Below are 12,555 nucleotides of genomic sequence, written 5' to 3'. Positions count from 1 at the left end.
TCAGTAACAATATACATTAAAACTTCTCAGGTACATATAAATACTAACTATTATGCCTGAAAATAGATTACATGCAGCTCACTGATTGGCCTGCTGGCATTGTGACTGAATGGAACAATTTCTCTTCCCGAGTAACAAGTAGCCTACCTCAAACCATATTTTAGCCTTTTTTTTTTCTGTATCAAACTGGCATATTCTGGACATGTAGTGTATAGCCACCTTCAGTGGATTGGAAGTCTTGATCCTCTGATTCTTTGGAATTATGTAGGCTTTGTATGTGTATGTGGATTACAACAACGTTTACTGTCTCAGAGAGGATTTTACCGTCACTGACACATCTGAACTGATCACACTTTCCTCCACACAACCAACAAGATTCCAGAGTAAGCCTCTTCCACAAAAAAGTTGTGAAGCAAAGTAGGCCGTCCAGCACCAGATAAGGCATTTGCAAGGCAAACTGTATGGAAATTATGCCCGATCCGACGCTGAGTCAGACGAAATGAGTAGGTCGCCAGGTAGTTACGTTACAATGAGGGTTTTACAGCTCAGTGCAGACGCAGAGGTCACACACGTCGTTGCCTGGCACAGAGGAGGAAGATGGAGGGAAGGCGCTTTAAAGTAATTCATTTCGCGCGCACGCGCGTGATCATGTCCATGTGTTTGTCTGTGAAACCGTCCCCCTACCCCGCCCTTGCACCCCTCCCTCTTTATGTCAATATTGGATCAGAGCAACGCACCGTGCGACAGGTGTCTGTGCGCGCCCCGAGGATCCACTTCAAGGGGTGGAGAAAGAATAGAGGGAGCGCGCGCGCGCGCGCGTATGAAGGTATAAAACATGTATACCTGTCACACTGATCACATTCAGCGCGTGTAAAAGGTGAGGACCAAGTTACTGCTTTGTTTCTTCTGAAGGTAGGCCATCATTGCATGCATCTATCTATCCTCCTCATGACTTTTGCTCGGTGATCTAACTTTTTCTTTTCTCCCCCCCCTCAAAAAAAATCTTCCTCCCAAAGGCTGACAAATGAGAGACCAGCCGTTACGCAGCACGGCACATCTGTGGAGCAGCATTACCCTGATGGGTTTTGTGACTTTTCCCCTTTGTCCGTATTTGCTTCACGTTGAGCCTCACGTACAATACCTGAAGATGAAGTTTTGTTCGTTCGGCTCGCGTTACGCAGGTACGGGTGGGCAGCTGGAAAAGACGCAACGTTTGTTTTCAGTCACACAAGAAGATGAGTGTTATCTACACTTTCAAGACTTAATACAAACAATAGAAATTGTTCTAGAGGGGGTGTTCTCCCAATATCCCGCTATTAGTTCAGAGTATTTGGTTGTGTAGAGTAGGTACGACCAGGTGCTGCAGGAGCACAGAGGAGTCAAAAGGTTATCTAAAGCCTACAAAGTTTTATTAGACATATCTAAGACAATGCACCAACACTCGAGTCAGGGCAATTGCCTCATCTAAGATAGCATAATGATAAAACCACATTCAGTAACTGACAACAGGTGTGTTGAAGCTTATACTCCACTGAATAGGTAGATTATCATATTTGCATACAGCTGGCTGCAGGCAATGCTATACTGAAAGAGGACAGAGCAACTTGCTGGCTCCTTTAAACAAAATTTGAAGGGTAATGACTAGCTCAGAGGATGTTTGTACTGAGTAAATTGAGAATATAATGAAAACAGAACTCAGATTCACAATTAGCAGCTTGTGTTGAACATGCTCTGTGCATTCTAGTTTTTACTGAAAATGCAAACGCAAGACTGTTAATCCTGGCCTCCAATCAATCCATATGTCCATGCAAAACCTGATTCTTTTAGGCTAGTAGAGACATACATTATACTTGTAGCTGACGCTGGTAAAAAAGTCCAAGAGCTCTGTAATTTTTAAGTGACAGGTTGTACCTGTTTGCATGAGTTTGCTTGATTGCCCCATTGACATTTACCATGATAGGGGTGATAATCTCTTTATCTCCCTTTAGTGCACTTTTGCTAATCATTTTCCCTTTGGCACATTCATGATGACAGCATGTTTTTTCCACTGTGAGGGTGGGGGCTCAACTTTCATCACTACCCATCTCCTACGTCAGGAAGCCAGACCTCGTGCAAGCTTCAGAGTGCAGAGAGATGGGCTTAATGGGAGGTTATGTTAATCATTAACTAAACATTAACCACACATGCACAGCAGACATCTAATACAAGCCATCTGTCATCTGGATGCTAAGATGAAGTATTCAACCATAGCACTTCTGACATTCATTACTCATTGTTTCTTACATGGATCATTATATATGCCTTAAAATGAAGCAAATTTTCTCCATGGTTTGACAATGAACTGATGCTCCTGATACAGACTGTGCTGCTTTGCTACAAATGAGTCTTTTTTTTTTTCGTATTGCTTATCTAAAACAGGAGATGACACATTAACCATCTAATAGAACATGTTCTGTACCACTCTGACAAAGAGCCAAAGCACATATGTGTCATAAATCTAACCATCATTAAATACATTTGAATTTAAACTGATACTTTGTATTACTTCTCATTTATATACTTATGCATCTCTTGAAACATAAGAGTAAACAAGAGCCATGTTGGGTTTTCAATGTTTAAAAATGATCTTGGTAAAAGTGAAACGGTAATCGATCAAATTAAAAGTTATTTTCAGTGTTGCCTCTCCAGCGTTTGCCTGTCTCAGTGTGAAAAGTGAAAATACGCACATGTTGTCCAACAGTACAGCTTGTCTATCGTTTCCGGAGAGATCAATCATGTTCACGCACAGATTTTGTATTTTTGCACTTGTGCTTCTGTGATGCAGATTATTATATTTCCTTTGTTTTTGTGTCCCTCCCAAATGCCCCCCCCCCCCCCCCCCACACACACACACACACTCCTCATTAAGTTAAAAACAAAAAATAAACAAACAACCCCTCATGCATGTTTCACCACCTTCCATGCAACTTCATGAAAAAGCCTAGCCTTCCATGTCACTCTTTACCTGAGAGCCTATTTGCCTCTACTTAAATCTCCAGTCAATATTTGCTTAAAGGCAGAGGACAGCAAGGCTCACACTCCTCAGTATCCTGGTTACCCTGCTCCAAGTTAGAATGACTGTTCCAACTGGTCCTGCGGTTGCTACACCCAAGAGTTGTGTTAGCGTGGAGATAATTTGTTTAGGATTGAACATGGAGGCTTGGCCACCTGTCACCTGGCCACCCAAAGTCCTACCATGAACAGAAGCATTGTGATCTGATGTTTTGTTCATTGGCAGTGGCAAATATACCCAAATTAAACACCATGGGGAGAGGCTGGCTATTGAATTATTGCATTGCTGTTCATGTTGTAATGTTAGAATCCTTTTCTCCTTTTTTTTGCATGAGACAACTGAGAGTATATCAAGTAGACCAAAATATTTGTGGGAAAGCTGCATTGACAACTGGTGTATAGTAATGCTATAATGGAAACTGCTTGTCCTTACGTGACAATGTAAAACAAAATATTTCAATATACTGTTGGTCTCAGTGCCTGAAGAGGTTGGTTCTTTAGATTAAAAAAAAATGTTAATACCCATGAGGAGAGAATGCAATCTGCTGTTACCCTCTGTATCTTTTTTGGATAGTTTAAATAAGTTTAATTTTGAATTACCTAGAATATTTCAACATTGCAAACATTTGACATTTCTAGATGAAAAAGTGTGCAATATCCACATAAATCTAATATATATAAAATGTTAAATTATGAAGTTTGAAAGATATGTGACAGTATAAAAGTGTAACCCAGGAAATATATTTCAAACACCACATTTTACACACCAGAGCCCTCCATTTCTTTATATTACATACAATCTCCAGTGATTCTGTTTTATCATTCAAACCGAATACAGTTACCGAAGATGATGTTTATCTAAAAAGTTACCAGCAAATATTTTCTGGGCTTTATGTATACGCTTCACAAAACCTGACTCTTCCAAACACTGGCATTGTCTCATTTCAAGACGCCTGCTGCCTCAGCGATGAGCCTGTAAACTCTGTTCTGCTGGGTCATACTGTATCATTAACAGCCCCATTTGTATCTGTGCAACAGGAACATGATTGCATTTGTGGTGCCTGCACAACTCTGGTGCTATCTGTAAATGGAGAGGAGCCAGTGCTTCCCAGAGGTTGTGTGCGTATGTGTGTTCGTGTGTGCTGCCTGTAGGCTATGTGCTGTTTCCTCTGACAGTTACTGATAATGGACTCATGCAAATGCCCAAGGCCTGTTCCCTCTTCCAGGTGGCTCTTCACCTTTGCTCTCAGACTTTTTGTCAGTAAATGAGAACAACTGGATTATACCAAAAAGTCAACATTTGAGAGAACACAGAAAAATGTGCTAAATAAGTTGTTCAGGTATTCTGTATGTCTCAATGAAGGATATTTTTGCATTGATATCTAAAATTGTCTCCATTCTGCATGAACCATATGTCCACACAACTGACTGTCAATGGCTTTGTGTGTGTGCCTGTCATCACAGTGTACTACTGACTTGCCTTTCTATCTTCATGTTTACCTCACCAATACAAAACAAAACCATAGAAAATGTCATAACCTATATACGGTTTCTTCATGTTTTTGTGTCATGCTGCTTAGGTGTCCGGTCAGAGAACATCGGGGACAAGTGGAGGCGGCACGAGCAGATGTCCTGCTCACATCACCCTTACCTGGATTAGTCTCCATGGTAACGTTCCACCTGAAGGAGAGCCTTTATTCAGTGTAATCTGCATGTCAGCGTGCTTGTGTATAGATATACTGACATGTGTGAGCTTTCGTCTGCGTGTGCGTATATATGTATTCACTCATATAAATATATATATATATATATATATATATATATATATATATATATATATATGTGTGTGTGTGTGTATCTGTTTGCATGCAAGTGCATTCACTAACTAATCAAATAATTCAGGCTCACATCTAAAACTCAGCAGTAATAATACAGGTGTTTCACTGTGTCTTAAATATACAGTCTAAGTATTAGATTAGGAATTCACCCAGTTTGATCATGATTGTATGTATGTGAATATATCATTTACAGATGGTTGTCTTGAAATTTTGTGCTATATTTTCCAAATGAACACATTAGTAAACAGACAATGAAAGCATTTTCATAAAGAATCCCAGGGAAGACAGACAGCAGCTGCCTACTATGGATTCAGGCAAAAATAAAGGGAAGGGTTGAGCATGGGAGGATAATTCTTGACATTACAACGTAAAGTAGATAATATCTGGCTGTTAACCCATTTCTTCTCAACCATTTTTCACAAACTCCAATTTTGTTTCCTAGTGCTGTGCCGTACAGTATTTCTACAGGGAAACAGAAGTTAAGTATTATTCAGACAGATGAGACTAAAGTGGAGATGTTTGGAAAAACACTAAACACAGCATAATAGGACAGGATGGAGTCATCTGACCAGTTCAAACACATGTAAGGATTTGTAAAACCAGATGATAAGGATTCAAAGTAGAATCATATAGTGAGCGCACTGTTCTGGACTACCCTGACCTCACACATGCAAATTCTTCCTTTCAGTTGTATTTAACAAGGAAATGAGGTGCACTTGTGTCTATGTGAGTGGGTGTGTGTACTCATTTGTGTCACCTCAATGGGACAGTTTCTACCATAGACTGAAGACTAGTAATCCTCATGGGGATCAAAGCCAGGCAAGGCATTATTTATGAGGTTCTGGTGAGGGTTAGGAGTAAGAGATGAATTGAAGTTATGATTATAAATTAAACGGTTATTATGAAGCTTAGTGATAGTGCTTGGATGAGACTTTCCATTGAGTATGAAATTGAATACATTGTCTCAATACGGATAGCTGCACAACCTTTTGTGTGTTTGTGTGTTTATGTGCCAGTGAGGATCTCTAACTGATTACTCAGATCTGGAATTAAAATTTTCAAAAAAAGAGAAGAAACGGAAAAGACCATCTTTCTACATCCACAAATACATACATGTACACACATTTGTATATACGGTTCAGGCTGTAGCACATGCACACACACTACTCATGTTTTACATCACTTCAGAGGACATTACTTCAGAATCTAATGATTTGCAATTTATTTTCTGACTCCAAAAGGGAGGTAGGTTGACACAATGTGTCAAGATAAAGGGAGTTATAGCCCACCCTTTGAGTAATGAAATTATACGCACGTATACACAAACACACATATATAACATCTGTGTCTATATAAGCCTTTCCTTTCACCTGCCCGTCACCTGCTCTGGGGGCAAGCAGGGTGACACACACTAAAGCACACAGATGTAGAGACAGGGACAATGAATGGGTTAACAGAGGACAAAGAGAAAGCTGTTCATACAAGTAAACAGCACACATGCCCCACAGGTGGAGCACACGCACAAACACTCGCTCTGCATATGACCAAAGTAACTCAGGGCTGCATTGTATACAGTATTCAGTGATAAAAGACATTATATCCCAGTAATATCCCTTGGGCTCCACACATGGCTGGATAGTTGTTATTCTTGATATATTCATTTCTGGCAGCAGGCAGCGCAGGAAATTGGCTGATCGCCTAAATGTTTAGTAAATAATACACTAGTATATTCATGTAAGCAAAATTACAGCAAATTAACTTTCAATTTTAAAGAAACAGACCTGTTTTCATTACTTTCATTACCGTTCACTTGAAACAACATTAGCGGCATGAACATAAACAGACCTTGTGAATAATATGAATTCAGAGCTTGATTAACAAGATCTAAAAATTCACTGGTTTTTTGGCCAGTGAGTTAAATGTAATAAATATATTTGCCACTAGATGTCACTACTGCTACAGGATAATACATCACTAAGCTCAACACGGTCTTTCCACACACAACACTTGGGGATATTGTTATTCTTCTCGTGAAATCAAAAACTGCAAATTTTTAACATAGTAAAAGTACTCATACATTTACACATATACATATAAGTTTACATATATGCAAAGAGACAAAGAAACTTAGAATAAATTTAAACATGCCACAGAAAACACAGAAATTCAAAGCCCAGATTTTCAATTTTGTTCTCTTCTCAAAATCGGTTATACATCTATCAAAACATTAACTTCACTTAACAATATTATTTATTTTTCAAAGGATTTAAAAGATGCAACTTCTCTGAATCATGCAGAAAATATGTCCAGACAGGATTACTACAGCTTTAACATACATGTCACTTCCATAGTAACAAAAATCCCCTTTAAATTTAAAGCTGGAATTATGCTGAAAAAGCTTTGGTTGAATTAGTGTATTGTTAAGTAAAACACAAACATTTAAGTACTTTTGGTGTTTGCTATTTCCCCTCATTTTAAATACTCTGTGCCTTTATTTAGACTATTTTATGTGTGACTCAACTGAACCATCTAACTGCCATGGTTATACCTATATTTTCCTAGATCTTATGACAAAATATCAGGGTGATATTTGGGTCTTTCATCACAGAGGACTAGAGGCTATATTTTCCAAAAGGTATTGGTAGAAAAACGGCAGCTTTTTCACCGAAGAACTTCATCCAGCTGACTCTTTCCAGGTTCTCTGGGAAAGAGGGAGATATGCACTCTAGATGACATTGTACACCCAAGCAGTCACTATGTGGAATGCCTTGGACCCTTTTCCCATCTTTAGGATCCAGTTTACCTACAGCAGAGTGAGAGACAGAGAGTGGGGATCAGCTCCCAGAATGTGTCTATTATCCTGCTTCACCAATCAAACTGTTGTGTCAGTGTGTTGCCATTGTATAGTCCTGGGTCAGGTTGCCACTGACCATGGCTGCCATATTGATGACTAAGTCAGTTTGGGGCTCTGAGGACAATAGTGCTCTGGAGCCTCCACAAAGCGCGAGACTAATGCACCCCTTTCAGCCAGCCCGCTCAGCTGCTGAGTGTGCAAGGCTGCTCGGCAAATGGAGTGGCCCAGGTCCAGGGGGCCCGGCCCTATAAAAACACAGGCGAGGCTCTCCTGACCGACATTGATTATACTGGATCTGTCCCACCTCAGTACCGTCTGTAAGTATATCAACACACTGCCTTAGAGTTAGCTTTAAGACAACTGCATACAGGGGGAACGGCTGTGTACTGGGGTGGAGCCCAACAGCCACCAAGATGCTACCCATATCGTGTATTTTTTAGATAGACTGCTGTGGGTGTAGTTTGATTTACTTACAGTAAAAATATAGAAGTCACTCCATACTTTTGTTTCTATTTCAAGGGCCAAAACTAATGGGATGATCCCTTACTGGTGTGCTTGTGTTTGGCCTGTAAAGAAGACAAAAGCAAATTTCTCACATCAGTTATTTATTTATTTTTCTAAGAACTTTGACCAAAGACTTTTAGCTTTCCTTAAAAATGAAAAAAATCCTGTCTTGCTGAGAAAGCTGGTGTACTTTCTTGCTTTAATTTACATATATTTAGTTGGTGGTTATCATGTTTGTGACATAGCATGGAGAAATATCTGTGGTTGCTGACTCAGTTGAGTTGATGAGACAAATATCTGCTGAGGGGAAATGGAAAGATGGTGGAGTGGAACTTTTCTGTTCTTGTGAGACAATTTGAGGGTGATCTTTGTGTCGATTCCATATACTTTTTGTTAATTACTCACTAGTTTTTGTTTTAACGGCAAGTATTATATTTCAGCTTAAAGGGAATCAGCAGGGGTGTACTTTAGGACAGTTTCTAATATGAAGACACTTTTTCTGTGTTATGCTGACTCAAGGCACGCAGGCCTTTAGTCGTGGCCGTCATTTGTTTCGTCAACCATTTTATATTTGAGTGTCTTCTTCTGCAGAGAGTAACCCCTGCGGGAGAAGCAGCAGCCATGAACACTCAACAGATGGAGCAGATGGGTCAGTTCAAGATCACAATCTGGGAGGAGGAGAACTTCCAGGGAAAGCGCTGTGAGTTCATGCTGGAGTGCCCAAACATCATGGAGAGAGGCTTCAACAAGATCCGCTCCATCAAGGTTGAGAATGGACCGTAAGTCAGCACTGTCAATGTACTTCCGGATTTCCCCGCGCTCCATCCCAATCTAAGTTCTAAATTTCTAATTGCTTTAACCACTTGACTGCTAGAACTCCTCACTTTCTGTTTTTTTTTTTTTTTTGCTTTTGTGTGGATCCTGTTTGGTTTGTAAGTCTGTATTTTCCTACAATTAGCTAATGAATATGAAGATATGTTGAATGTGGATAAAGTTAAAGCCGACCATATAAAGAATGCATTAAAAAAGGAGTTTTCCTCATACGTTTTTAAATATCTGTGGAAAACTAAGAGCCAAAGCAACATCTGATAGATTCATATTATTTACTTCTATTGATATTTGATCTGCCAAAAATAAAAACTGATTAAAATAGACATGGTTCAGACACTGACTCTAATCAAAAAGTAGAAAAGACAAGTAACAAAAAATATAGACAAATTACAACCTGCTGTGTTATTACTTTGCTAGCTGGCACGTATTGCCTATGTGCGTGTGTGTGTGCATGCATCCAAGTGTGACGCTGTTGCGATATGAGTTGGCTGTGTGCAGCTGCTGGCTACGAGCCAGCATGGCTGGCTGACTGACTGACTGGCGATCAGATAAAGCGCCCTGGGTGCAGCAGCAACGGCAGCAGCAGCAATCCTTAATGTTTGCTTTGTGCCTCTAAGTGACAAAAGAGGCTGCGTGTGCTTTTCACATGAGGCTATTCTTCGGGTGTTGGGCTCTGCTTAATCACAATATGACAGTTTAAAGTCATTAGTTGTTCTTTATAATTGTGGATGTATTTAGGAGTTTCTCCTTTTTTGTTTTGGGACTATTTTTCCTCCTTTCTGGTTCTTCATTCACTTTCAGCACAGTCAATATTTCTCTCCTCATTTCTCCTCTCCAGTTGGGTGGGTTATGAGTACCCAGAGTTCCAGGGACAGCAGTTTGTCCTGGAGAAGGGAGACTATCCTCGCTATGAGGCTTGGAGTGGAAATAGCAGCTACAGAACTGAGCACATGCTTTCCTTCAGACCCATCAAGTGCGCCGTAAGTCCCCCAAATCCTTTCATTCATCCATTCCCTCTTTTTACCAGGCAGCCTAACTCAACTGCCAAGAGTAGTTTACCTCCCTGCCCCTCCCCTTCTTGATGTTAACCTACCCTTCATCGTCCCTGTGAGTCCCCAAAATGTGTTAAAATGATTTCTTCTTACCCTTTCTTAGCTTCAGTGATTTGGGCTTATTTTCTGTCTGCTGTATTCCATTCAGCTCTGTTCTAAAAATCAAAAGAAGCGATTCAAATCGAAACATCACAAAGTCTACAGAAATGTATAGCAGTAGTTTAGTAATAGTTTCTCAAGTTTAATTTCTCCTTTTTTATCTAATTACTTAGCATTTGCAGAGGGATATCAGTGATTACATTGATCTCCTGCAGCACCCTCATATATTTCCTTCTTTCTTTGCAGAAACACAGTGACAGCAAGGTGACCATGTTCGAGTGTGAGGACTTCCAGGGCCGTAAGTTTGAGCTGTGCGATGACTACCCCTCCCTACAGGCCATGGGCTGGTGTTCCAAGGAGGTGCCCTCCATGAAAGTCAACCAGGGAGCGTAAGTCACTCACCTTCCTTTTTTACAGGCATTACTTTTATCTCCATGGTGCTTGTTATTTTAAAAAATTCAAACATTCCAGATAAATGTAGATATAGCTTGATCTAACTTTTAAAAGCAAAATAGTGCCTTCTGGAGTGTCTGTTTCTATGTCATGTTGACTAATTTGCTCTAACCTTGATTTAACCCCTCCTCCTTCTCTGCAGCTGGGTGGCCTACCAGTTCCCTGGTTACCGTGGCTACCAGTACATCCTGGAGAGAGACAGACGCCAAGGCGAGTACAGAAACTACAATGAGTACAGCACCCAGGCTCACACCAACCAGGTGCAGTCCATTCGTAGGATCCAGCACTAAGCTTGCACTCTGCCTGCCTGGCCTGACCTGAAAAGGAAAAAATGAAAGAAACTCTCCTCTAATCGCCTCCCTAACTTGGACCCACAAAACAGTGGATGGACAAATTCTTTCTATCACTCTGTGGCTCTGCATGTATGGATATTTAGGTACCTACTTCTACTATCATGCTAAAGCATGTTATTGAAATAGGAAATAAAGGCTTTTCTTCAAAACTAGAGACTCTTTGTCGGTATTTTTTTTTCTACATTGATATTTCCATATTTTCCATTGATATTACAAATTATAATAGAATATGAGAAATTGTAACAGTTGGCGCTATTGCGTTATCAAACATTATGTACCTGTGGTAATGACAATAGGTCATACTACACATGTACAAGAATTGCAAAGTCAGAGCCCCTTTTAGCTCTGCCAACAAGGCTGTTGGCAGACAGATTTTGTTTTGTATTTTCTGAAGACATACCAAGCCCTTTGGTGAAATTTCATGGAAAGATTTGATTCTGTTAGGCTTTAGGATGTGTAATATTGTTCTTGTCAGACTGTTGTCTTATTTCCAATAAACAAGAGCATGAGATTATATTTGTTTCTATTATTTGTTTTACAACAGTTAGGTGCGCCGAACTTCATAGTAAAGTGAAGCTGTGAGGAAAGCACCAGGCATCTTATGATATTTGACTATTTCACAGCTGTTCACTTTAGATTGTTGACTGCTGTGGGAAACGTCTTTTTTTTTCTTACTTAGTTTGGATTTGTGTGTTTGCTCTTGCTTTATTGGCCTTTATGTAGTAAAAGTACTGCACAGCTTTATTGGTCCAATCAAAAGTGGGCACAGAGGCATTAATAACAGTGCAACTCAAAATTTTAGTGCACAGGAGTAGTGCTGTTCCATTTGACTCTTGGTCGGTAGTCAGTACTGATGATGATGTCATACCAAAGTTGCAAGTCAGAAAAACATTTTAATCTATTCAGTTATCAGGCTAATATGCTGTTCATGTTCATTCTAATGCATTATTTCAACCTCATGCTAGTTTGTGTACCCTGCAACTTTCAGAATCAGTAAGACCTTTCTTTTTGTTCATAAATGTATGTATAGATGTATGATTGCAGTAATTTGTTAAATACTGATTTAGTAGTCTTGAGATAATATAAAATAACTTAGAAGCGCAACACTAAGCTATTCAATCTAGCCTTTTGGTGAGGAACTTTTTGTTCTTTCTTTATTGACCACACAAATTTTCTCCCTTTCTACGCCTATGTCTGAATGAACTGAATGAACATATTGCTTAGTTGCCACACGTAAGCCTCACTGGTGACAAAACCGTGCCTTTGTTTGACATATTTGTTGGTTTGACAAAAGTGAAAATCATTGTTCCTATCGTTGTTAATTTCTTAATGGTTTACTTAAAGTAACACTGGAGAATTTAACCAGTTTTGCTCTGTGCCCCCTCTACAGCTGTGGGATATAACACCACTGTCTTGAAAATAAAAATCTCTGTGTGACCCCTGCACATATACAGTCACACACATTTATTTTTCTTCTGTTGGGGAGGCCATAAAGACATTGTCAGAATCTGACAAAAATG

General features: G+C 39.8%; 1 protein-coding gene across 2 annotated transcripts; it reads left to right on the top strand.

Moving 5' to 3' along the window:
* The first annotated feature begins 1,131 nt into the window (after positions 1-1,131).
* Positions 1,132-11,189, top strand: cryba2b (crystallin, beta A2b). 2 transcript variants are annotated; one of them, XM_072397338.1, is made up of 5 exons: positions 1,132-4,719; positions 8,839-9,026; positions 9,917-10,058; positions 10,476-10,618; positions 10,825-11,189. In XM_072397338.1, exons 1-5 carry the CDS (start codon positions 4,486-4,488, stop codon positions 10,970-10,972), a joined length of 855 nt encoding a protein of 284 aa, XP_072253439.1. In that variant the 5' UTR covers positions 1,132-4,485; the 3' UTR covers positions 10,973-11,189. The 2 variants fall into 2 exon arrangements, with proteins under 2 accessions (XP_072253439.1, XP_072253440.1); XM_072397339.1 differs by lacking the exon at positions 1,132-4,719 and adding an exon at positions 7,140-8,060.
* The last annotated feature ends 1,366 nt before the right edge of the window (positions 11,190-12,555 follow it).

This window comes from Leuresthes tenuis, unplaced genomic scaffold (genome assembly GCF_036924035.1).
Source record: "Leuresthes tenuis unplaced genomic scaffold, fLeuTen1.0.hap1 SCAF_12, whole genome shotgun sequence".
NCBI lineage: Eukaryota > Metazoa > Chordata > Actinopteri > Atheriniformes > Atherinopsidae > Leuresthes > Leuresthes tenuis.
This window is presented reverse-complemented; position numbering and strand designations above follow the sequence as displayed.